Source organism: Danio aesculapii, chromosome 21 (assembly GCF_903798145.1).
Source record: "Danio aesculapii chromosome 21, fDanAes4.1, whole genome shotgun sequence".
Taxonomy (NCBI): domain Eukaryota; kingdom Metazoa; phylum Chordata; class Actinopteri; order Cypriniformes; family Danionidae; genus Danio; species Danio aesculapii.
This window is the reverse complement of record NC_079455.1, coordinates 36,206,184-36,232,943: the sequence shown is the minus strand read 5'-3', so window position 1 is coordinate 36,232,943 and position 26,760 is coordinate 36,206,184. Positions and strand designations below refer to the sequence as shown.

The window sequence follows — 26,760 nt, the reverse complement described above, 5'->3', positions numbered from 1 at the left end:
ATTCTTTATGACAAATGACAATTTTACAGCTGCTTAGCAGTTTTACACAAAAATACCTTCATAAATCAGTGTCATTATTCAGAAATTGAGATTTATACATAAACTTAAAGCGGAATACAGCATAAGCTTTCCATTGATGTATTATTTGTTAGGATATATTTAGTATTTTTAAGATCTGGATGGTTAAAAAAAAAAAAAAAGTAAATATTGAGAAAATCACCTTTAAAGTTTTCTAAATGAATTGAGTTTTGATATATTTACAGTAGGACAGTTACAAAATATAATAACGGAATATGATCTTTAACTAATATTCTATTGATTTTTGAAATTTATTTCATATCAATAATGTTAAACAATGTACAATGTATTTTTGGTTATTGACAATTGTACCTGTGCAACATAAGACTGGTTTTGTCATCCAATTCACAATAAAACTGAACTATAATAGAAACAATTAAAGCAGAACAATACACATTTGACCTAATGTTCTGTTGACATTTCTTTACACAAACAATTCTCTAAACAAAATACATTTAATCATGGTTGAAATGGAGCCACACACTTCATTTGTCTATTATCTCAACTTATTTTTACTTATCTCTTCTTTGAACATGAGACATATTTTATCCTTTTGGCATATTTGACAAATAAATAAATAGTAAATCATCAAAATTCTCTTACATTTGCAAATTGAAAACAACAAAAAACAGGGCAAATGCAGATAGGACCTTCTAATTCTAAAAAGTCATTTTCAACTTGGAATTATGGGGTTCTGTTTAGCAGATCATTAATTGAATTGAAGCATTACTTTTCAAATACAATGGCTGCTTATTAATTAACATACAGGGCTGTGCTAAATATGTCCAGTGCAGATGTTAATTTTATGTAATTAATAGGGTAATATTTATTATTGTAATTAAGACCCCATGAATTAAATGTAATTATTTACCCTTCAAGGTTTAATATCAAATTTAAAGACTTTAAAAGAAAACAGACAATGAGCAAATGAGCTGTCTAACCAAGTTTAATAAACACTAAAAAATGTTTCACTGACTATATACAGTTGAAATCAGAATTATTAGCCCCCCTGAATTATTAGCCTCCGTTTAATTTCCCCCAATTTCTGTTTAACGGAGAGAAGATTTTTTTCAACACATTTCTAAACAATAGTTTTAATAACTCATTTCTAATAAATTATTTTTTTATGTTTATTTGATGACAGTAGATAATATTTTACAGAAAATCTTTCAAGACACTTCTATACAGCTTAAAGTGACATTTAAAGGCTTAACTAGGTTAACTAGGCAGGATAGGGTAATTAGGCAAGTTATTGTATAACGATGGTTTGTTCTGTCGACTATGGAAAAAAATATAGCTTAAAGGGGCTAATAATTTTGAACTCAAAATGTTTTTTTTTTTGTATTAATTAAAAACTGCTTTTATTCTAGCCGAGATAAAACAAATAAGACTTTCTCCAGCAAAAAAAAGATTATCAGACACACTGTGAAAATGTCCTTGCTCTGTTAAACGTAATTTGGGAAATATTTAAAAAGGAAAAACATTCAAAGTGGGGCTAATAATTCTGACTTTAACTGTATATACACAAATAAAAATACTTCATGGAGCAGAATGACAAAGAAAATGTGTGCATTTGAAATGCTGATTGGCTCAGAAAGAACCTTATAGAGCCAAGCTAGAGTTCGACTTTTAATAAAACCTGTTAATAAAACCTTTTTTTTTATTTTTTATAAAAAGTCTTAAAATGTAAACAACTTATTTACATTATGTGATGTTTTTGTTTAAGTTGTCATTTAATAACTCAATTTTGACAAAAAAAAATGTCAGATAGAACCTTATAATTCAAAGGTGACAATATTATAAGGTTAATTCACCAGTTGTACTTGTACTGTCTCATTGCGTGAATTTAGGAAATTAGGAAATCCTTTAATTTCATTATATCCAATATTTCATATTAAACACCTAACAGAAACTATTATTTAGAGAATTTTCCAGCACGGTGCAGATAAAGAATAGGCTGCACAAATCCAGTCATCACATAACAAATCAAACTAGGGATCCAACATGCAAAAATATACTGTTTTGCCAGAAGAGTATAAATTCCAGAAATACTAAACGGGGCATATGTGATGACCAGAAAGACAGTAGTTATCAGAATGAGATTAACCGCTCTTCTCTTCATGTGGTTTTCCTCTTTCTTTCTCTCTCCTGGTCCTGACTGCTTCAGAGCTCTGAGAACAGCCACAAGACAAAACAACTGGATGGAGAGGAAGATTAGGAATTGTATTAAAGTGAACCATGTTTCCACAAGGAGATATGAGCCTCCAGTAAACAAGCAAAACAAACAAGAGAAAAGAATGATTATCCAGGCGACCGGACAGCAGATCACTCTATATCTGAGAGGTTTGTACTTCAGAAAGGTTACAGGATGAACCACTGCCAGGTAACGCTCAACACACATCAGACACTGAAACAGTGGACGACCCGTGGCAAGTAGTCCTACTAAAAACTCTTTTAATGGTAATATGCTTAAATAATAAAATGATAGTGAAGAAATCAAGCAGTTCAGACAGTTACCAATCTCACAAACAGACAGATTGAGATTGAAGAACTCTGAAGCAACTCCACTTGATCCTGTGACGATGAGCCATATAACATAAGAGTGTGTAGGAACACCAAACAGGAAATAGATGCTGTACACACAAATTTCCAGACCTGCTATGCGTACGATTAACATATCCGTGGAGTTTGTAGATGTTTCAGGTGCACTGAAGTCTACTGTTGAGTTCTTCATCTCCTCTGCGTTTGTCAGTTAAACAGATCACAAACAATAATTATATCACAATGCTGTCCTGGAAAAAATATAACAATGTAATTTAAAAGTTTATGAAATCAATTTAGTTTTAAAATCTAAAGTATAATCAGTTCATTCCTTCAGCTTAGTCCCTTATTTATCAAGGGTCACCACAGCAGAATGGACCACCATAGTATGTTATTCTAAAAAGTCACTTTTACTATAAATCCAATTAAACAACTGCTGTCGCTACTAAACAAGTAAAATATGCTATATTTCTGACTTTTTTATCATAGGTTTTATTCTTTTCCCCATTGAATTGGTTAAATTGTTTTACTTTTTAAATCAAAAACAAGTACAGTATCTTGTTTAAATTTAATTAAGTCTACTCCCAAAACATACCTTTCGTTGTATTGAATGAGAGAAGTTTATGGTCTGTAAAGTAAATCTCCAGACTCTTAGGATTTATGTACTTCTCTGTCTGTTTTATAGACTTACTTCACAGCTCTAACAATCCTTCATTTCCTACAGCTCACATAAAATGTGAGATATGCAAATAATCATTGTGGAAAATTGGGAAGCTTGTGAAACTTTATTTATGTGTATGTAAAGTTAAATATATTGAAAATATTTCATATATTTTAAGCCAGTTTGCAAAGTTGACCTATGCTTTATACCCTACCAGGTAATATATTTATATTTAATGTCAACCAGGATATTGGGACACTGAAACACTATTAGTTTGACATGTCAGTGTTAATGAACTACAACACAATGTTGACTATGAATGGTTATTCCTTTATGTACATCACAGTTTCTTCAGGAGAACTAACCCAGAGGGCACCTTGATAAATATCAAATTGATATCAGTTTAGGTTAGTTTTTCTACAAGGACAATACACAAGAATACATTTAAACCTTGTTCAATCAGGCAAGATGCACGGTGTCATGTTTTACTCAAATATAGGAGCATATAACGCAATCACAATTCAAAACTCTTTAATCATTTGTGCAGTCTCATTCATGCAATTTAGTACAATATATGCTCATCCCCCAACGAGGGTAATGTGAGGGATGGGGTTTGGGGACAGGCTTCTATTGAAATTGTAATGAATTTGTACAAATTAGCCACTTTACTGACAATAGTTAAGTTTCCTTATGAGATCGGGCTGTATTCAGCTCCTCATAAGTAAATATATCCAGTTTTTATATATACTGTAACACCTTTTGGACACTAGTCAGTGAATACCTGACATGTAAATTTTAGACAAAGCTTTTGAAAATAATGACAGCGAATATATTTACATTTTATGATAGGATGTCAAGTTTGTTGCAATAGGATTTGTAAGTCAAAGACGAAGTGATTTATTAGACAAATAAACTAATCACAACATTACAAAAACAAACAAAAAATAAATAAATAAATACAAATAAATAATAAAAAAAAAAAAAAAAATATATATATATATATATATATATATATATATATATATATATATATATATATATATATATATATATATATATATATATATGATAAAAAACAATTCATGAGAACGTTAAGTGGAAGAAATGCAATAATTTCATGCAGCACGGAGACAAGAGAGTTTTCCAGTGCGCTGCACATAAAGAACAGGTTGAACAAAACTGGCTAGCACATATAAAGTCAAACTAGTTACCCAGAATACCTTAACTGTCTTTCCTGACAGAATGGTAAATAATGCAGTGATTGAAAATGGAGCATATAGGATAACTGAGGTTACAGTAGTTATTAGAATCAGATGAAATGCTCTTCTCTTCATGTGGTTTTCCTCTTTCTTTCTCTCTCCTGGTCCTGACTGCTTCAAAGCTCTGAGAACAGCCACAAGACAAAACAACTGGACGCAGAGAACCAGTTTATGCTGCACTGTCAAATACCAAACATGCACTGTGGTTTGTGGAAATATAGTGAACAGGGAGCACAAACAGGACCCAAAAGTGAGTATCCAGGCCACAGCGCAGCAGATCACTCTATATCTGAGAGGTTTGTACTTTAGAAAGGTTACAGGATGAACCACTGCCAGGTAACGCTCAACACAGATCAGACACTGAAACAGAGGACGACCGGTGATGGTAAATCCTATTAAAAAAGTTTCAAATTTGCTGAGACTTGCAAGGAAAACTGAGAGTATGTAGATGAAACTGTTCAGAGAGTTTATAATCTCACAAACAGACAGATTGAAGATGAAGAACTCTGATGAAGCTCCGCTTCCAGATCGTATGATGACAAGCCATAAAACATAGGAGTGTGTTGGAAGGCCAAACAGCAAATTAAAGCCGTAAACACACAATTCCACAACATCAAATATCCCGATGAACGCAGAAGTGGAGTTTGTAGAGCCTTCAGGTGAGGTGAAGTTCATTGTAGAGTTATTCATGACAACAAGTCATAAAATGTTCAATTTCAGCTGAAAAATTAGCAGAAGTGTTAATGCTAATGCAAGAAAGCTTAATATTAAGATCAAATGTTTTTAATTTATTGAATGGGATTAGAACATGAGATGGACTTCGAGGACAACACACACTTAATACAAAAATACACTTCATTAAACATATACACATAGACATCACTTATATGCTATAAAACTGCAGGCTAACTTGTATTTGATTGTAACTTCTGACTTAATTTGAGTGTGATGCAATAATGCGCACCTTTTGTAAAGATGCTTGAAAACAATAATTATTGTAAAAAGCGCTATACAAATAAACTTCAAACTGAATTGAGATGATACATCTAATTTTTGAGAGGGTACAGATAGCACATAAAGTTGAAGTCAGAATTATTAGCCCCCCTGTTTATTTTTGTTCCCAATTTCTGTTTAACAGAGAGAAGATTTTTCTCAACACATTTTTTAAACATAATAGTTTTAATAACTCATTTCTAATAACTGTTTTATTTTATCTTTGCCATGATGACAGTAAATACTATTTGACTAGATATTTTTCAAGACACTTCCATACAGCTTAAAGTGACATTTAAAGGCTTAACTAAATTAATTAGGCTAACTAGGCAAGTTATTGTATAACGATGGTTTGTTCTGTAGACTATCGAATAGCTTAAAGGGGCTAATAAAACCTTAAAATGGCTTTTAAAAAAATTTTAAACTGCTTTTATTTTAGCCGAAATAAAACAAATATCAAATTTCTCCAGAAGAAAAAGATATTATCAGACATACTGTGAACATTTTCTTGCTCTGTTAAACATAGTTTGGGAAAAAAAGAAAAAATCAAAGGGGGGTAATAATTCTGACTTCAACTATATATCCAGCCTGATCTCACGAGAAAACGTAAGTATTTTACATTTTGACAGTTTAGTGGCTAATTCGTACGAATTCATACAAGTTCAGTCGTACGAAATTGTACAATTTTAAAAAGGAGGCGTGGCACCTAACCCCACCCCTAAACCCAACCGTCATTGGCGGATGAGCAAATCGTACTAAATTGTACGAATTAGATCGTACGAATTCGTACGAATTAGCCACTAAATCAAAAAGTTACGAATTGCTGTGAGATTGTGTTGGTATATCAGCACAGATTAGAACACATCAGAAAAAAATTTGAAGACTTAAGGAAGAGTAAAACAAACAAGCTGCTCAATCCATCCCCTAAAATGTAACTCAATATTAAACAAACAAGAGCAAGTGCATTTAGGAAAACATACATTTTAGAATAAAATTAAATAAGTTATTTCAGTTTTTTTAGTTACATCTTTATGAATTTCTAATTCTGCATCTACTAGCTTAACAAATGGCATTGCTGGTGCTTGTAGAGTTAATTATTAGTGAAACTAGATATCTTGATCTACCTAAAAATAAAAACATGTTGGTGGAGTTACTGTAAATTGAATGTGTATACAGTAGTCGGCATTTGAAGTGGTACAAAACCTTTCATCAATTTGTCCTGATGATCGAGGAACAGCTATTCTAGCATTAGGACAATTTTTTTGATCTACTTCAAATGTTGACTACTGTATATAAAGACCATACAATTGTTGGCAAGCATCTTAACTTATTCAGTTATCACTTCAATTAAATTGTTACCTTTGTTCAATTGTTATTTCTTGATAGCTCATTGCATTAAATCTGCCCTTGAACAAATATAAAAACAGTTATAATGAAATATTGTATATATATTGGTCAATGTTGTATATTGGCATTATACATAAAAAAACAACAGGAGTTTATCACCTGAAGAGTGAATGTCCAATCTCTCTGGATGTTTAAAACGCTCGGTTCGCCATCTGTCGACTTATTTCATTGCTTTCACAAGTGTATATATGCATACAGAATGACTTCATGTGCTTACTTGTCACATAAAACACCAGATTTGCAAATACTTGCATATCTGAAGTTGTGATCTGCTAATTTACATACAGTATAAGAATGGGTCACGATTTCATAACCATACACTCTCTAAGTTTTTGTTTAATAAATTTAAGTTTAAACTTTTATGGTTTAATGGTCAATCAAGTCTTCTAGATTATAAACTGAAAAGTGAATATCCATCCCTCAGAAAAAAAGTAATCTTCAGTTATTAGGAAATTGAACACCTGATATTTAAATTTTGGCTTTAATAAACTTAAAAACACATCATTACAGCTGTAAGAGCATCCGCTGTGGGAAACATATGCTGGATAAGTTGGTGGTTCATTCCGCTGTGGTGACCCCTGATAAATAAAGGGGCTAAGCTGAAGAAAATTAAATATATTAATGAAGGAACACCATTACAGGTTACGTTTGCACTTTTTTTTTTATGTTTATTGTATGCCCACATTCACAAAATATTAACATCAACATGTATAAATGTGTTACAGAGTGTATAGTTTTCAAAATGGACGGGTAAAAAATAAAATACAATCACACCAGAGCAGTCTTTAAGTGGAGGTTGTAACAAAAATTGTAAATGAATAACAAAGATCCTGTGTTAATTTAAGAGAGCTCTTTTATGTATTCCCAAAGGGGAGACCAAATTGACCAAAATCTGTCAAATTGTTTATATTTCTCATAGGTAATTTTTTTCTAATGGTAGCCATGTAGCAATTTGTGATATACACATTTTGAAAGATGCAGACCAAAGTAGCAAAATACATTTTTAGCTAAACATACCAGGACAATAAATAACTGTAATGCATCTTTTTCAAACAGGTTGTTAATTAGCACAGTTTAAATAGTGACACATGTAGTTGAAGTCAAAATTATTAGCCCTTCTCAAATAGTTCCCAAATGATGTTTAACAGAGCGAGGAATATTTCACAGTATTTTGTATAATATTTTTTTCTTCTTGAGAAAGTCTTATTTTGGCTTCAATAAACTCAGTTTTATTTAAAAACAATAATAATAATAACGTCAATATTATTAGTCTCCTTAAACAATCCGCTTGTTAAGTGTTGACGTATCGGTGACGAACGAAATACTGTTTCCAGGCCCAAGCTGCTACTCATTTGAATTGAGAAAATATTCGTTTATGGCCACTTTTTAGTCATATCACACATTAAAATTAATTTTATATAAAATCATAGTGTACACAATGGACTTGCTGAATCACAAATACCAAAATATAAAAAATTTATAAAAAATGCATCACTTTCTGCCCATCGGATATTAGGTATGGATATATACATACATCATGATTTCGACAATATTACATCGCTTTGTAAACGTTTATTATTACCATTTGATGAGTTTCCCCATACAGAGTTTAATAGAGCGTTTGGACCCGAAAGCCGCTTCGCGTGAAGTCATATCTAACAAGCAGATTTATTTATTTTTTTGTCCTATTGTCCACAGAACAAACCACTGTTATACAATGACTTGTCTAATTAGAATTAGAATCAGAAAGAGCTTTATTGCCAGGTATGTTTACACATACGAGGAATTTGTTTTCGTGACAAAGCTTCTACAGTGCAACAGGATTACAGAGACAGGACAAAAAACAGATAATAAATATATTAAAAAAAAAAAAAATAGAAGTAAGTAGTGAATGCAAATATACAAATTGACAAGTGTATGTACATGTTTATTACTATATACAACGTTATATGTGCAGCTAAAGTGTGTTGTTAAATAAGTGTATATGTGTATAAAGTGTATAGCAGTAGTGATGTTGGTTCCACAATTATTATCATCAAGTGTTCATGAGATGGATTGCCTGAGGGAAGAAACTGTTTCTGTGTCGGGCTGTTCTGGTGCGCAGTGCTCTGTAGCGTCGGCCAGAAGGTAAAAGTTCAAAGAGGCAGTGTGCTGGGTGTGAGGGGTCCAGAGTGATTTTGGCAGCCCTACTGCTCGCTCTGGATAAGTACAGTTCTTGGGGAGTAGGAAGGGTTGTACCAGTGATAATTACTCTAACTTGCCTTAGTTAAGCCTTTAAATTGCACATTGTGCTGAATACTAGTGTCTTTAAAATATCTAGTAAGATATTATGCACTGTCATCATGGCAAAGGTAAAAGAAATCAGTTATTAGAAATGAGTTATTAAAACAATTATGTTTAGAAATGTGTTGAAAAAAATGTTTGTTAAACAAAATTGGGGGGGGGGGATGTACTAATAATTCTGAATAACTGTAAATGACAAATGGTTCACAATGAATAGAAATGATACTCATGTGCTATGGTTATGTTCTCAACAAACTATTAATTTAGCTACATACAGTTCTGTAACTTAATTCAGTGCAATAACATGACTTTTATGACAAACAGGAGCAGAAGAATTTTCCAGTGCGGTGCAGATAAAGAACAGGATGAACAAAAACACCCAGAGTTAAGCAAGTCATGGCTGTGAACATACTTGTGTCAGTCGTGTCTCCTGTCAGAATTTCATAAAATGCTGTGAATGTTTTTGGAAAGTACATGAAAACCGTGTTCACAGTAGTTATTGAAATGATTTGAAACGCTCTTCTCTTCATGTGGTTTTCCTCTTTCTTTCCCTCTCCTGGTCCTGACTGTTTCAGAGCTTTGAGAACAGCCACAAGACAAAACAACTGGATGGAAACGACTAGAATCATCTGACACGACAACAACCATTTATATACATATGTGTATTGTGAGACTAGAAAAAACATGCATATGAAACAGGAAAAAAGAGTGAGCATCCAGACCACAGCGCAGCAGATCACTCTATATCTGAAAGGTTTGTACTTCAGAAAGGTTACAGGATGAACCACTGCCAGGTAACGCTCAACACACATCAGACACTGAAACAGAGGACGCCCGGTGATGGAGAATCCTACAAGAAATTCTTCAAATGTTGACAGGCTGGAAAACCGGATTGACAGCATAAAGACCAAACTGTCAAGACAAATGCCGAATTCACAAGCACAGAGATTGAGGTTGAAGAACTCAGAAGCAACTCCTTTTGTTTCTGTGACGATCAGCCATAAAATATAGGAGTGTGCTGGAAAACTAAACAAGAGATTGATGCTGTACAGAGAGATCTGGAGATAGTCCATCAGCTCCAAAGAATAAGTTGTGGAGTTTGTAGAAGCTTCAGATGTGAAGTTGACTGTAGCGTTATTCATCTTTGACAACTCAAAAGCCCACAATACATATATTTTGTAATGATCTATAAAGAAATAAAGATGTGTAAATTACCCAGTAAGCAGGTCTACTATTATTTTTTAGATATATACCCAAATAGCCAGAACTATACAATTTAAAAAAACACTCAAATAAACTTGCACTTTGACTACTTGTTAAATTAACAGTAATATTGTTTGCATACTGTTGTGTTTTAAAATAAGATAGTGAATCAAAAAATAGTCATTTATCACCTGAAGAATGAATGTTCAGTCTCTTCGGATGGGATTTTACTGCTGTCACAAGAGTACATGCACACGAAACCTGAGATATGCAAATATATGAATCACAAAATGACAAGGAAAAAAAAGACATCCAAGGGAATTGTATTGGAAAGCTTGTTATATTTTATGGGGGACATTTTGAAATGTGGCAGCACTAATAAATCAGTGTCAACACCTTTTGTTTATAATTTAAAAGATTTTATGTTTTGTTTGTTGAATTTAAGTTACATTGCATCTACATGCCAAAACATCTCATTAGATTATAAGTAGATTGTTGGGTTGGGGTTAGTGTAAGATGACATGTACTTGTAAAGTTTCTTATAGTCAGTTAAATGTCTGTTGAAGGAGCAGTATCAACAGACATTAGGGCAGGCATGGGCAAACTCGATCCACGAGGGCCGGTGTCCCTGCAGAGTTTTGCTCCAACACTAATCAAACACACCTGAACACCCTAATTAGTGTCTTCAAGATCACTAGAAAGCTACAAGCAGGTGTGTTTGATTAGGGTTGGTGCAAAACTATGCAGGGACACCAGCCCTCCAGGATCGAGTTTGCCCATCCCTGCATCAGGGTGTACTCACATTGTAGTTGCCTTGAACGTGCGTCAACCGAGCACGCTTGTCCCCCCTCCCTTCTCCCCCGACGACCCGCACTCACATTGCATTCGAGCCGGAGCATGCTTACGTCATCGATGATGCGCTGTTCAGTTAAACAGAAGAGAAGTGCTCTCGCTCAGTACAGTGGAGATTTATTTAGTTATATAACTTGAGTCGTTTGATATGCAGTGACACGCTGTCAAATATTTTGCTGAACAGATCAGACACTTTTGACGCTCATGAATGATCATAAAGTCCTCGTGCTGCAGGTATTAGGAGGTTTGCTGAAGGTGCAGCTGTCGTGCAGCGAGGGGTTTGTGTCTTCAATAAACTATGACAGTTTGCGTTCATTGAACAATAAGAATGACTAATAAATCCAGATGAAACAGTCCCTTAAAAGTCACGTCTCGTCTTCAGTTTCGGGCTCAGGTGCACTTTGTACTTACACTACAAGCAAACCACGCCAAAGCCCAAGTGAACCGTGCTCTGGCACACCTTGCCTGAACCATGCCTGAGCCCGTTTCAGAGCGCTCACTCTTCTCAAACGAACTGGGAAACGCACCTGGGCATGGTTCGCATAGCATAGTGTGAGTGCGCCCTAAGCAGACAGTCTACTAATACTCAAATGGACCATCAAAATAAAGTGTTACCTTTTTTATTTTTACAAAATGTTTATCATTTGATCATTATAGGAAAAAACTGAGACTTACACCAGCTAGATTAGAGTCATTCATTTGTTCATGTATTAAGTAAGTCAATATTTTCCATTTCTTTTTAAGAAAATACTCTTTTGGCTTATTTCCTGCTGTATTGGGGTTGCTAAAGTGGAATGAACTGCCAGTTTCTCTGCCAACTGTTTTACAACCCAGCACAGAGAGTACAACCCCCAGAAGCACATGGTCAGATTTTGATTGAATATTACCAAAACAAACTTTTTTTTCCAGTGGACTCAAATGCATAGAATAATGGTTCAAGAGTAACAATGCTCACTAGCAAAATTAACATTTTGCGAAATAAAACAACTTTGGGATTAAAAAAAAAAATTATGTGCATACCGTTGCAATTTAAACTTTTTTTAAATGAATTTGACAAGTCTGACCTCATGGAGAAAGTAACTATTTTATGTATTGTTGGAAAATTTTGTGCAAATGTATGCAATGGGCTACATGCAGTGTTTTTCAGCCAACGGTAAACTTCCGGCGAAAGGTTAATGTGACTATTTTCAATTTTATAAGGTTTCTTTTACAGCATCGACAATGTAATGTAATTAAAATACATTCAGTTAAATGAACTTAAGCATTCATTTAGTGTAAAACGAGATGAAAGTCGATTTGAACGTTATCACTTGATTGAATGGGTGTTATCAGTGGTTATCAGCTGATAGATATGGGCCAGTAGGGGCCTTCTGCACCTACAAGTAAGCTCAGAAGGCTGTTGTCATCCATCCACATGGTTAATCAGCTATAGATCACATATGACTGTCCACGGAAGTTAATGAGAATTATTTATATTATTAATTAATTTTCCCATTAATTGCATTTTATTAACGTCTATCCCAACCCTAAACCCAACCATCGTAATGTAAAAACAGGATCTGGAGTCTTCTCTATCAGTATAGCGGATTATCCATGTGGATGGATGATAACAGCCTTCTGAGCCTACTTGTAGGCACAGAAGGCCCCTACTGACCCATATCTATCAGCTAATAACCACTGATAACGCCCATTCAATTGAGTGATTACATTCAAAGTGGTTGATGTCAACTCTAGCACCATCAGAGCACAGCAGGCTAGCGCAAAACTCCACTGAAAATACTGGGGTAAAATAAATTTCCATATTTTAAAGACATGTTGGGGTAAAATGAATTTAATGCAATGCTTCATGTCTGGTCTGAGACCCACTTTATATTGTATATCTATCAGGCAGTGAGGAACACTGAATTTTCAAAAAATAAGATCTTAAACGTGGCGATTTTGTAATGGGAAAACAGTTCACCGAAAGCGATTGGGCTGGCTGACTGAAAATTAAGTCAGTGTGCATATACCTCATTTCATTTGTACTAAAAAGTAGGATTTTTAAAAGGGGGGGTGTCCCCAAACCCTACCTAAACCCAATTGTCAATGGGGTATGAGCAAATCATACTAATATGCACAAGCGAGAATATAAATTCATACAAACTAGCAACTAAATCAATCAGATTGCATTGGATATTATATAAAAGGCTTGCAATCAATACAAATGATGCCCATGCTTACTCTGTCATCAAATTACAAATTTACATACAGTTCAATAAGATCGTAGTAAGTAACTTTATGACAAACAAGAGCCGAAGAGTTTTCCGGTGCGGTGCAGATAAAGAACAGGATGAACATAACCAGTCAGAATGAAAAAAGTGAAAGCTGTGAACATATTTGTAGCAGTTGTGTCTCCTTTCAGAATTTCATAGAATCCTGTGATGGTGGTTGGGAGATACATGAAAACTGTGTTGACAGAAGTTATCAGAATGATTTGTAACGCTCGTCTCTTCATGTGGTTTTCCTCTCCCTTTCTCTCTCCTGGTCCTGACTGCTTCAAAGCTCTGAGAACAGCCACAAGACAAAACAACTGGAGCGAGAGGATCAGAATCATTTGTAATGTCAAGAAACATGTGTATATATATGCATCTTGTGAGACTAGATAAAGCATGCAGGAAACACAAGAGCCAAGAGTGATTATCCAGGCCACAGTACAGCAGATCACTCTATATCTGAGAGGTTTGTACTTCAGAAAGGTTACAGGATGAACCACTGCCAGGTAACGCTCAACACAGATCAGACACTGAAACAGAGCACGACCGGTGTGGACAAATCCTACTAAAAAAAAGTCAAATGTTGACAGACTGTAAAACCACAATGACAGTACACACATCAAACTCTCCAGACAGATGCCAAATTCACAAATACAGAGATTGACATTGAAGAACTCTAAAGCAACTCCACTTGTTCCTGTGACGATCTGCCATAAAATATAGGAGTGTGTCGGAAAACCAATCAAAAAGTTGATGCTGAACATAGAGATTTCCAGATAGTCATGAGCAGTCAGTCTTGAGGAATGAGTTGTGGAGTTTATAGAAGCATCAGGAATAAAGTTCACTGTAGAGTTATTCATCTTTGTCTTACAGTAGTTCAGCAGCTCACAATATATATAATTTATAATGACCTATAAGACAGGAAAGAGAAGTAAGAATCAACTACCGCTCAGTTCTTCCAATTTAATCCCAAATAGCCAATTAATTGATTTAACAGCAATGTTTTATCATATTGTTGTGGTGTAAAAAAAGCACAGAATCAAAAATAGTAAATTATCACCTGAAGAGTAATGACCAGTCTTTCTGGATGTGTATACACAGGCTGATTCGCAGTCTGATTTCACTCTTGTCACAAGAATACAGTACGCAAGTGCCTGATATGCAAATGACATACGGAGGGGGGGGGGGGGGGGGGGCGCATTACATTTGAGCGAATTGTATTTTCAAGCTCTTTTTTATGTGACAAACTAATATCACATTTTGTCTTGAATTTAAAGGTGACATATACTGCACTGGTCCAATAAGTTAAATTGTCCTTTGTTATCTACTGTACATAGTAGTTAATTGACTTTTTTTAATATGGTAGTTTATTACCCCTAGAACTAGTCTATATTGACCATATTTGGATCGGTTGTGAATTTTAGTATAGCTCACACACATGATTTACCTACATGGAGTAAGAGATAGAGTAATGTAAAGCTATTTTTCTCACAATATTTGTTGTGGATAAAGGTTAAACTATAATTAAACTTGACAAAATGGCAGATAGAGATGTATTGTGTTGTATTTCTAAGCTTTAATGTGAAAGTACAGCCAGAAATTAATATCAACCTTTGCAAAACAGATGACGTTTAATAAAGTTTATTTCTTTCACTCAAAAAAAAAAGACAGTTGAGCTAAGTGACAATAATGTACATAATTCAGCAGTCATGCGTTTGTAGAAACAATAAACACAATACATAAAAAGAAACAAACATATTATGCCTTTTCAGGGTTGAGCTGAATAAATCTATAATTTGTATATCCTGCATTTTATGTCCTGACACAAGTTAAAAGATCTCTTATGCAGTCGCTCTATAACGCATGGTAAACAATCAATGTCTCCCATTTTCAAAATAAAAAGTCCTACATGCATAAGACAACAAGCTAAAGGAGGAAAATTTTTAAGGGTGTCACGAGATCTCACCAGATTAAATCGTGACAAGATTTCTCATTGGGGTGAAAAGTTGTCTTGTGAGTTGAGATGATAGCAGGATAGAGCGGTGAGGGTGAAATTTGCATTAAAGATTGGAAGCAGGATGGAATTTGAACCGCAAAACAAGTGCTTTGCACACACCTGGTAAGGTTGGCCTCTGCGTTGCACATGTCACTCGGTTGGGCGGGCGTGACGTAACTGCTTTTTTCTTACCAAAGTTCAAAAGCTGCTGCGTTATTCATGTCCAATGCTGCAACTTCAGCCATGCAAATTAACCATGAACATTACCACGCGATGGAATGTCACTTTAGATGTGCTGAAAGTCACATTATTGAAGTGCAGTACAGATATGCAAACACCGCAATCTATTACCATCGTGTAAGACTTTTTTTTGTGACTAGAGTCAGGACAGTCCACACGGCTGTTTGACACTTCTCTGCACCTACACACATCTCTTAATGCGCACAGATACTGAACTGCTGGAGACTCAACACACTTTATCATTACCAAACACGTTTATGCTGTATGGGAAAAGTGGACGCTTTCTTTCTTGATAGTTCAAGTGATCAGATACCGATTTTTTTCCCCATGTGGCACAGATGGATTATGGCCCATAAAAAAAAAAAAAAAGAATCACATGGATTCCGATTTACTCAAATCAGATTTAGGCCTTAATTGTTCATATCATATGTGGAAATGTATCCGATTCCGATATGAATCATAACCAGATACTATTGGAGTCCCAAACCTTAAATCTTATATTCTAGGACAAAAAAAAGCTTTTATATCGCCATGTAGTACAAGTATTTAAGCATGTTTAATGATAACATCCGCCTCACAATATAAACTGATATACAACTATTGCATAGATCACGTGCGTACACTACGCCAAGAACATGAAATTAAAATAGCTACTGGTTTAAAAAAGCCTAGTTTAAAAGATTGCAAAATGAGAACTTTTCGGTCATAAACTATAGCAAAACAACTTGTCAAAAAGAAAATTAAAAAAATGAAACCATGCTAACACATTAAAAACAGGAATGGAGAAGAGTGCTTTTTTATTATCAGCTGTCAGTCAGCGCCCGCTCTTTTTTTTTTAATTTGTGAAGTTTCATAAACTAATTTCGAGAGGAGCACGTGATATGATTGAGCACGTCAGGCCACTCATCTGTAATCAGTAATAATCCAATCAGAGTGATCCTAGTTTACTATAAATGGATCATTTTCTCCCTACTGTTTCTATCTTTGTTTGGAAGAATCCCCCCTTCCACCCCATCTCCTCCTTTTTTTCCCTTTTCTAAAGGGGGAGCTCTCGAGACCTACCTGATCTCGGATCTCCTGATATGCTTATCGACCGGGCGGGAGCCCTGGGCTCAAATATCTCCGAGCTCAGGGTTCTCTCCCGGGACAGCATGCCAAACCTGCTTTATACGCCAAGCATATCTAAGTGGGAACTCTTGAAATTTATTTTTTTTGCCGTGCGCAGTGTAAATGCAGACAATCGAATAGGAGTCACCTTTAACAGATGAGAAAGGTCAATCTGATAATCAGATAAAGCAGGTCATCAAAAAAAAAAAAAATCAGACAGTCACAAAATCTGAATAGACCATTAATATCTGCAATGGAAATACTCTGAAATTCTATAAGGGAAAAGCCAGTCAGTAGTTTGCTAGTTTCCATTTATATATTAACAAATATTTTGCAGTGTTTGCTTGTTCATAGCATAGACTTAAATAGAAACTAATACAAAACTATTGCATGCATAATTTTATGCATGTTCATTAAAATGGAAGTAAATTCATTACAAGTCTATTTAAAAAAAAATGTTATGCATTTTTTTTTTTTTTGAATAAAAATCTATTTTCCATTCATATATCAGCAAATTATTTGAATTCTAAGACTATTTCATTCATATGCTTCATTATTAATGATTTCTTTAAAATAGTGTAAAAATTTCATCTCATAGAGTAAGCATCTCGTCACACACCTAAAAATTATCATTGTTCTCTCACTGGGAGACGTTGCACAACATCAATACCTCAAGGATAAGTCTAAAAGTATAAATGGATAGCCAAGTCCAAATTATACATCGTGTGAAGTATATCCTGACACTGTTTATACTAGACACACCAGACTGGTCTGGATACAGTCTTGCACCCTAATACATTTCTACTTTCTCCTTAAATGCCCAAAGCAATAAATGTCTCTCTTGTAAGTTACTCCATGCCTTCAAGAGTTAACCATCTGTTTGGGGATAAAACAAAGGTTCAAGTTGAAGTTGCTTTATTGGCATGACATTTTACACAGTATTGCCAAAGCATTTTAATTAAGTAGAAGATATTTAATATTTTAACACCATCAAATTAATATCAATAAAATATACAGTCAATATGAAATAAATTACAAAAAAAAAATTATAATAATAATAAAACAGATAATACATTTGGTAATTATAACAACTACAAGAATGATAAGATTTTAAAATAAAGTCTAGATAATTCCAATCAGACACATGAATTTAGATGAACTATTTCTTATGGTGTGTATGGTGTATTCATATTTTGCAGCCAGTTTAGACGTCAATTCATCCTCTCCTAGTAGATGCTAAAGTCATTTAAATAAAAACAAAAATTTAATTAATTAATGTTTTAAAATTGGGGAGTGTAGAAGTAAATCTATTAGCCCAATGACGAAACTAACAGCATGGTCGAAGGTTAAATGCATGAAAGCCTTTTCTAGTGCTTCTGAAAAGAATTTTGTTATTTATTAGAATTTATTTATATATATTTTTTTTTAGCTCTGAATGTAATCTGACTCCAATTTTAAGCAACCGTCAAATTTATACTGTAGTTCTAATTGTAAGAACGGATCATATTCATCATTAATGACTCAATTCAGAGTTTTGATCTATATCTGTTTCCATACTCTTCAGTTATATGTTCATTACGGACCCAATGCCGCTCAGAGTTTCACACCCCAGGTTTTGCGTGTCTTCCCACGAACAGTCGACATTCTGAAGTTAGTCAGAGGATGTAGGGATAGCTAATACTTAAATAATTTGGTTGTCAACTGCTCACTCATCCTAAAAAAGTAGTAGATTTAGCCACTTTCAGACAACTTGCCAATTTCAGCAATTAGATGATTAAAGATATCCATGCTGTTGTGTCAAAACGGCTCCGTACAGTAAAATGTGTCTTTAGAATCGAATCTAATCATGTCGAATCATAAAGGTTGCACAGACTCCACTTAATCTACTGGATATAAAAGACTTCAGGAGAAATCAGAATGAATCAAAACTTAACATTTTATTTGTGAGGTAAAATTTTATTATGCCAATTACATAATAAAACAACCAGAAAGCCAATTCAGAGATGATACTGTAACAATACAACATTCATTACTCAAAGATAAATCAAAGAGCTAGAGATGCATACCTGACCAGAGAAGAAGCTACATTACAGCATATAAGTCTCAGAGACTCACGTGCTGCAACGGGGTGGGGGTGGGTGGGGCATCTGGCAAAGATTATCAAAGATTATCAAAGCCAAAAAAAACAAAAACAAAATCAACAGATACAAGTGAAATATTATAGTGAAATTAAGACCACTTTACCAACCACAGAGACATTTAGAATGATACCAAACATGAATATAAGGCTACAGGAAACACCCTATTTAAACCTTGGATATTTTATGTGAAATGTGAAGGATCTGCTCTGATCAGAAGGTAACTTAGGGGTTAAGTAGGGGGGCTTGAGGTGAAAGGAGAAGGGTGTGGTGTGGTGTAGCTCTGTGTTTCCAGTCTATTGTCAACAGTCTCATGATAATTTCAATAGGACAGTTGAGCAGCTGGTTTACTGATCTTCTTCTGGAAAAGTTTATTGCTGTATTGCAGGGCAATTCTTGTGGTCTTGTCTCGTGAAATTCCATAACAGTTCTCAGGGTCTGATATTATGGAGAGATTTAGCCATTCTAACAGGGGAAATATTTCCCTAGCTGTGGTGTATTAGGGGCAGAACAGAAGAAAGTGTGTCTCGTCCTCTGCTTGATGAGTCACAAATAAAAAAAAAAGTAATCATTTTCAGATTTCAGAATTGTATTATTTTATTGCATGGTTTGTTTATTTACTTATTTCCTTTTGGTTGTTCATTGGTCTTATATGGACAAAAGGAACTATCCTTACAGATTAATGGGCTATTTTATTTATTTATTTTAATGAATGAATAAGACCTTTTTTTTTTTGCTTGTTTAAGTCTATTTTTCACATTAAGTTGTGTAAAAATAAACAATATTTCCCTGTAAAATTGTAATTTAAAGTCAAGACTTTGATTTAACTTTTAATTTAACCAAATCGTTTTAAAAATGCCCATATAAAATCACCAAATACTAATACAACTCAGTTAAATGTATTTATTTTCTCCTTTTGTCAGGGATATAAATGCTTTCAGATCAGGTGTTTGCATTCTGTATCCCTATATACTGCATATATACTATATTCTGACACCAGTCTTTGAAACACAGCCTGTTTATACACATCCAGAGAGACTGGACATTCATTCTTCAGGTGATAAATGACTATGTTTGATTCAGTGTCTTATTTTAAACCACAACAGTATTCAAAAACATTGCTGTTAATTTAAGTCAAGTCAAAGAACAAGTTGGTTTGTTTTAAGCTTTGGTTCTTTGGGTTTAAATAAATTTAGTGGAACTGTTGGTTGATTTACACTTCTCTTTCTTTAAAGTTATAGATCATAGTTTAAAATATATGTTTTGTGAGCTGTTGAATGAAGACAAAAATGGATGATTCTACAGTAAACGTCACACATGAAGCCTCTACAAACTCCACAACTCAGTCCTTAGGGCTGATGAACTATCTGGAAATCTCTTTGTTCAGCATCAATGTCTTTTTTGGTTTTCCAATACATTCCTATGTTTTTTGGTTGATCGTCATGGAAAAAAATGGAGTTACTTCAGAGTTCTTCAACCTCAATGTCTGTGTTTGTGAATTTGGCATCGGTCTAAATAAATTGCTCTTTATACTTTCATAGTGGTATGACAGTCTGTCAACATTTGAAATGTTTTTAATACGATTCATCTACACCTACCGTGGTCTGTTTCAGTGTCTGATGAGTGTTACCTGTCATTGGTTCATCCTGTAACCTTTCTAAAGTACAAACCTCACCGATTTAGAGTGATCTGCTGTGCTGTGGTATGGATAATCACTCTTGGTATTTATGTATATGTTGTGTGACCTTACAGGTGACTCTGATCCTCTCGCTCCAGTTGTTTTGTCTTGTGGCTGTTCTCAGGATTCTGAAGCAGTCAAGACCAGGAGAGAGAAAGAAAGAGGAAAACTACATGATGAGACGAGCATTACAAATCATTCTGATAACTACTGTGAACACAGTTTTTGCCCCAACAACCATCACAGGATTCTATGGAATTCTGACAGGACACACAGATGATTCAAATATGTTCACAGTTTTCACCTTTTTCATTCTGACTGGTTATGTTCATCCTGTTCTTTATCTGCACCACACCGGAAAACTCCCCTGCTCCTGTTTGTCATGAATTTAGCTGTTATGATCTTGTACTGAATTAAGTTAATGAACAGTATGTAAATGAATAATGTGTTGACAAAGTAAATAAGAGCATCATTTCTACTGACTGCAAGCCACTTGTGTCATATACAATGAAACTTTTTGATTTAGTGTGTTTTAGGGGTGTGTTTAAGGACACAACTCCTTTTTAAAACCATATGGTGTATTAAAATAAATTGTATGAATTTGTGCAAATTAGCCACTTGTATGACAATACCTAAAATAGGAACATTTCCTTGAGATCTGACAGGTCATATCTGTCACTTTCATTTAAAAAGGGTCGATTGCAATAGCATATACACTGCTTTCCCAATTGCTGGGCAAATTATATATTTCCTGATTTGAGTTTCCTGATTAGTTGATGCAAATAACAGTCTGTATAATTTTGAAGTCATCAAAAATTTGGGTATGATTCGAATTTTACATATTTATCATTTTTATATCATTTTTGAATATTTTATTTAACAAATCTGCCAATGACAATATTTAAAATTATATATTAAAAAAAAAAATCTCAATATTTTCAAATTGACCCAAAATTAACCCTAAAACCTGGAACAAATCTGAGATATTCAAGCTGACCAATCGGCAGTTTAAAGCTTCATCTGGGTTTTTTTTTTCAGGGTGGTTTGCAGTAAAAACAAATGCATATGATAATTCATAACTCTGACACTGGCGACACTTGCCATCATCACACTCAGTCAACACCTAAATATGTAAATTTCTATACAAAACATTTAAAAATGAATATTTAAATAAGGTCAAGTTTAATACAACAAAATCACAATGGAAAGCCTTTGTAATGGAAAAGCAAAATTAAGGTGACAAAAACAAATGCACAAATCACTATGATATATACATGTATGTATGTATGTATGCATGCATGTGTGTGTGTGAAGAGTTCAGATGCAAAAATCTCTAAGTGCCATCAAAAATTTCCATAGAAAATAGATTTTTTTTATGTATTCTTTGCCATAAAAGTGATATTACTGAACCTGAACACAGGCGCCTGATAAAAATGAAAATTCTAAAAAAAAAATTCAGAAGACATTTAGAGATTTTTGCATCTGAACTCTTCATATTAGACAAGCACACACACAATCATATGCAAATTATTGAAAAGGAAAGAAAAGAAACAATTATATCAAATAACTCATAAAACAGAATAACACAGTAACATGAATTCGCATAAATAAAATCAGCAACCAGTAGCAGCATAGACAGTCATTTTTCTAAAAATCATATGCATTGCTGGGATTGAGTACATATCTTAGATTTACCATGACATTTTAACTAAAAACAACAAGCATATACATTTTGGGCATTCATTTACATAACAATGGTGAAAAAGTGTATGTTTCTGAGAACTACCTTGTGTACTACAAAATAAAAAAAAAATTTAACATTTAAATTAAAATAGTATGAAGGTCTATAAGATACAAATATAATTAAGATAAGTCAAGCCTGTAAAAAAGAATTATAAATGCAACTGAATATCTATATCTATATATATACACCTGGCAAAAATTCAAGAGTTTGTATTTAGAGTTGACTTTGTCCTCAGAGTAAGGTGGATAGGAAGATGTCGTACGACTTCCATTCTGCAAACACGTAGTCAATTCATTGTTTAAAACACCAGATAGGAAGTGAACGCCATATGTGTATTTATATTTTTGTATTCGTAGTGTAGTATAGGTAAGTTTATGGCGCTTGGCGCTGAAGATTTTTCTTTTCTTTTTCTTTTCATGCTTCTAGGTAGGTAAGGGGTTTGTTTATGAGTTAGAATTGTTTTGTTATATTTATTTCTTTGATTTTGGCTTCACTAGCATCCCCTTACTCTTGAGTTGACCTAATTTTGTTTGATACTTTGTTTCATTTGCTACTGTATTATTGTAAATATTACTTATTTTTGTAAATATATTTGGGCATTCTGGTTTCACTTTCTTTGTATATTAAATCACTTTTGTTGGCAGTTTGTTGTTTGTCTTGTTGCTTGAACCCAACACTTGTGAAAATACCACACCGTTTAAATGTTATTACTTTTACCCTAGACTAACATCAAAGAGGTTGTAACAATATATATACCTGTATATATAAAAAAAGAAACTATATATTTTTTGTGCATATTGAGAAATTGTAAACTTGAAATTCTAAATTTAGAATTGATAAAATTATGAAATGCATACACAATCACAAGCTATACATTTTCATATACGTTATGTGTCACAGATAATGTTAAGAACATGTTAAGAACATGTTAAGAACAAACAAGAGCAGGAGAGTTTTCCAATGCGGTGCAGATAAAGAACAGGACAAGCATAACCACCTAAAATAAAACAAGTCAAGGCTGGGAACATGGCTAGTGCAGTTGAATCTCTTGTCAGAATTTCATAAACTTGTGTGATTATTTTGGGGAAATACATGAAAACTGTGTTCACAGTAGTTATTAAAATGATTTGAAACGCTCTTCTCTTCATGTGGTTTTCCTCTTTCCTTCTCTCTCCTGGTCCTGACTGCTTCAGAGCTCCGAGAACAGCCACAAGACAAAACAACTGGATGAAGAGGACCAGAATCATCTGACAAGACAACAAGCACGTATGTATATATCTGTTTTGCGAGACTAAATAAAACATGCATATAAAACAGGAGAAAATGGTGAGTATCCAGGCCACAGCACAGAGAATCACTCTATATCTGAGAGGTTTGTACTTCAGAAAGGTTACAGGATGAACCACTGCCAGGTAACGCTCAACACACATTAGACTCTGAAACAGTGGACGACCGGTGATGGAGAATGCTACAAGAAATTCTTCTAATTTTGACAGACTGGCAAACCACATTGACACTATAAAGACCAAACTCTGCAGACAGAGGCCAAATTCACAAACACAGAGATTGAGGTTGAGGAACTCAGAAGTAACTCCACTTGTTCCTGTGACGATCAGCCAAAAAACATAAAAATGTGTTGGAAAACCAAAGAAGAGGTTGATGCTGAACACAGAGATTTCCAGATAGTCCAACAGCCCCAAGAACTGAGTTGTGGAGTTTCCAGAAGCGTCAGGTGTGAAGTTCACTGTAGAATTATCCATCTTTGTCTTCATTCAACAGCTCACAAAATAGATTTTAACTATGATCGTTAAAGGAAAGAAAAAGAAGTGTAAATCAACCACTAGGCAGTTCTACAATTGTCACAATTTAAACCGAAATGACCACAGCTAAAATTAGTTAAAAATATTCAAAAAACACTCAAATAAACTTGCTCTTTGACAACTGAATGAATGAAAAGTAACATCTTTGTATATTGTTGTGGTTTTAAATAAGACACTGAATCAAAAATAGTCATTTATCACCTGAAGAGTGAATGTCCAGTCTCTCTGGATGTGTTGAAATGTGCCGTTTCTGACTGAATTCACTCCACACGAATACAGTATATACGCATGAAACAACTAATATGCAAATATTTGTATCATAAAATGTTATTAGAAAAAAAAGTGACATTGTTTATGCAAAATTTGGAAGTGTGCTAACACAAATCAATATTGTCACCTTTTGTTTCAAAACGAAGTTATAAAACTAAATTCTCTTACATGTATATTGACCCAACATTTCCTATCTAACAGTAGTGTAAAATTGAGACTTATTCCATGCTATATCAGTGGTTTTATTTATTTAGTATTTTTTTTAATTGATATAAACCTTTAAAAGAATTTATTCATAATATATTCATATATAATACACCTGCCACTCACTCAACAACCTAATATGTAAATTTCTATACAAAACATTTAAAAATAAGAGGTAAAAGAAAAAAAATCTGTAAATGAAAGATAACACTGAGCCGTAACCAAATGCAAAAACCACAATGACAAAACAAATACAACAGCTCTCAATACTTATCAAATTAAAAATAACAAAATAAAACAAAAAGCACAAAATAAACTGCATAAAAAGCATAAAAGATGCAACCAATAACAGGATAGACAGCGATTTAAGCAGCAGACAAATACATATAAATGAACTGAACATAAAACTACTAGGTTGTGCCAAAAAAAAAAAAAACAAAAAAAAACAAATGAAGAATTGTGTTGTTTAAACTCATCAGTAGTTTGAAGCAGCAAAATCTTTTTGTGTGCATCACTTTCATTCTAATAATTTTAAGCAGCAATTTTAAATATGATCAGAAATGGCTGTTTAAAACGATGTCTATATACACAGATTAGCCTATAACATAATGCCAAATAAATTTTAAATGCCTTAGTTTCCTAATTGCATTTAGGAAGTGTGGTTCACAGAGATGAGTGGGCTTGACAAACCACCTGTACAAACTCTCTCTCTTTCAAAAAAACAAAACTACACTCACTGTAGCACTAAATTCTCTGAGCACAAACAAGTTACTTTGTATAATTAGCACTTTTGTGTATTACCTCTTGTTGAATCGCTGAATGCTTCCTCAATTGTAAGTCGCTTTTGACAAAAGTATCTGCTAAATGACTAAATGTAAATCTTATGTAGTTTACCAACATTAAAAGGTGCAGTACATAAGTTTGACACACAGTGGTTTAACTAGGTATTGCACTCCTGGATCAAAACAAACGCAAGTGCAGGTTGCCAGATTGAGGACAGGAGCGAGTGATTTTAACCATGTTCTAAATAAAAGCAACGGCACCTGATAGAAGGAATATTTTCCATATTAAAAGTATAGTCCTAACTAACACCTCAAATTATTATATAAGAAACAGCTTCTATTTCTCACAGGTGAACAACAGAAAACTATGACAATGATCACCTCAGGTAAAGCAGGTGCTTTATTTAGTGTTAAATGCTAACAATGTGAGTTTGAATGACATTTTACATGACATTTACTCCCATATACTGAAAGCAGCAGCAGATCTTGAAAATCAAATAAACCATTTGAAATTCAACCTTAGAACTAAACACATGAGTAATCCAGCATATACATTTAATAATGTTAAAGAGGGTTAATATGTATTAAACAGACTATAAACTTTACCATTCCTTGAGTGAGTGCACTATTCTGTGCTTTTGAATGGCGTGTAGTCTGGTGCAATCAGCCAAATTGCTCATCACTGCCTATCTCATCACGTAGTGTGTTGTTAGGACACGTGGTTATAATTTAACCTGCTGACCAAATGTTTACATTCCTAATATCATTTGCTAATTAATAACCTCATGTGGAACTGACTCTGCGTCTAATTTCGGAGTCTGCTACTGTCCACCGGAGGTCACATTTCAGTCACGAACACATGCTTTGAGAGCTTTTCTGAATGAATTAATATAATTCATGGTTTTCTACCAGGGCAACCCGGGGTGCTGAAATATAATTGGCTAAACTGGCATTGGACAGGTTAAAATGACCAAAACAAAGACATTGTTCCGGCACGGAAAAGACAAAGCAGAATTTCTGACTTCAGCATTGTTTTTTAGTTAAACAAGTATGTTCACTTGGCATGTTTCTTAAATATCTGCAAACATATTATGGTATTTTTATGCTTTAGACGAGTCAAAAACTTACACCTTTAAGGTAAATTAATAAACACTAGGCACATTTGGACAGAGCTTTTAATGTGGAATTCAAATAAATTTACAGAAGAATCTCGATGTTCTGTATATCATCTAGTTGACAGCTGAAGAAAATT

The 26,760-nt window shown here is 33.9% G+C and overlaps 2 protein-coding genes across 2 annotated transcripts; both read right to left on the bottom strand.

Annotated features, from left to right (window-relative positions):
* Positions 1-1,993: 1,993 nt before the first annotated feature.
* Positions 1,994-2,812, bottom strand: LOC130214252 (chemokine XC receptor 1-like). The gene has a single exon (XM_056445850.1). It carries the CDS (start codon positions 2,810-2,812, stop codon positions 1,994-1,996), a length of 819 nt encoding a protein of 272 aa, XP_056301825.1.
* Positions 2,813-4,395: 1,583 nt separating this feature from the next.
* Positions 4,396-5,229, bottom strand: LOC130214251 (mu-type opioid receptor-like). Its single transcript, XM_056445849.1, has one exon. The coding sequence runs from the start codon at positions 5,227-5,229 to the stop codon at positions 4,396-4,398; it is 834 nt and encodes a 277-aa protein (XP_056301824.1).
* Between the last annotated feature and the right edge of the window lie 21,531 nt (positions 5,230-26,760).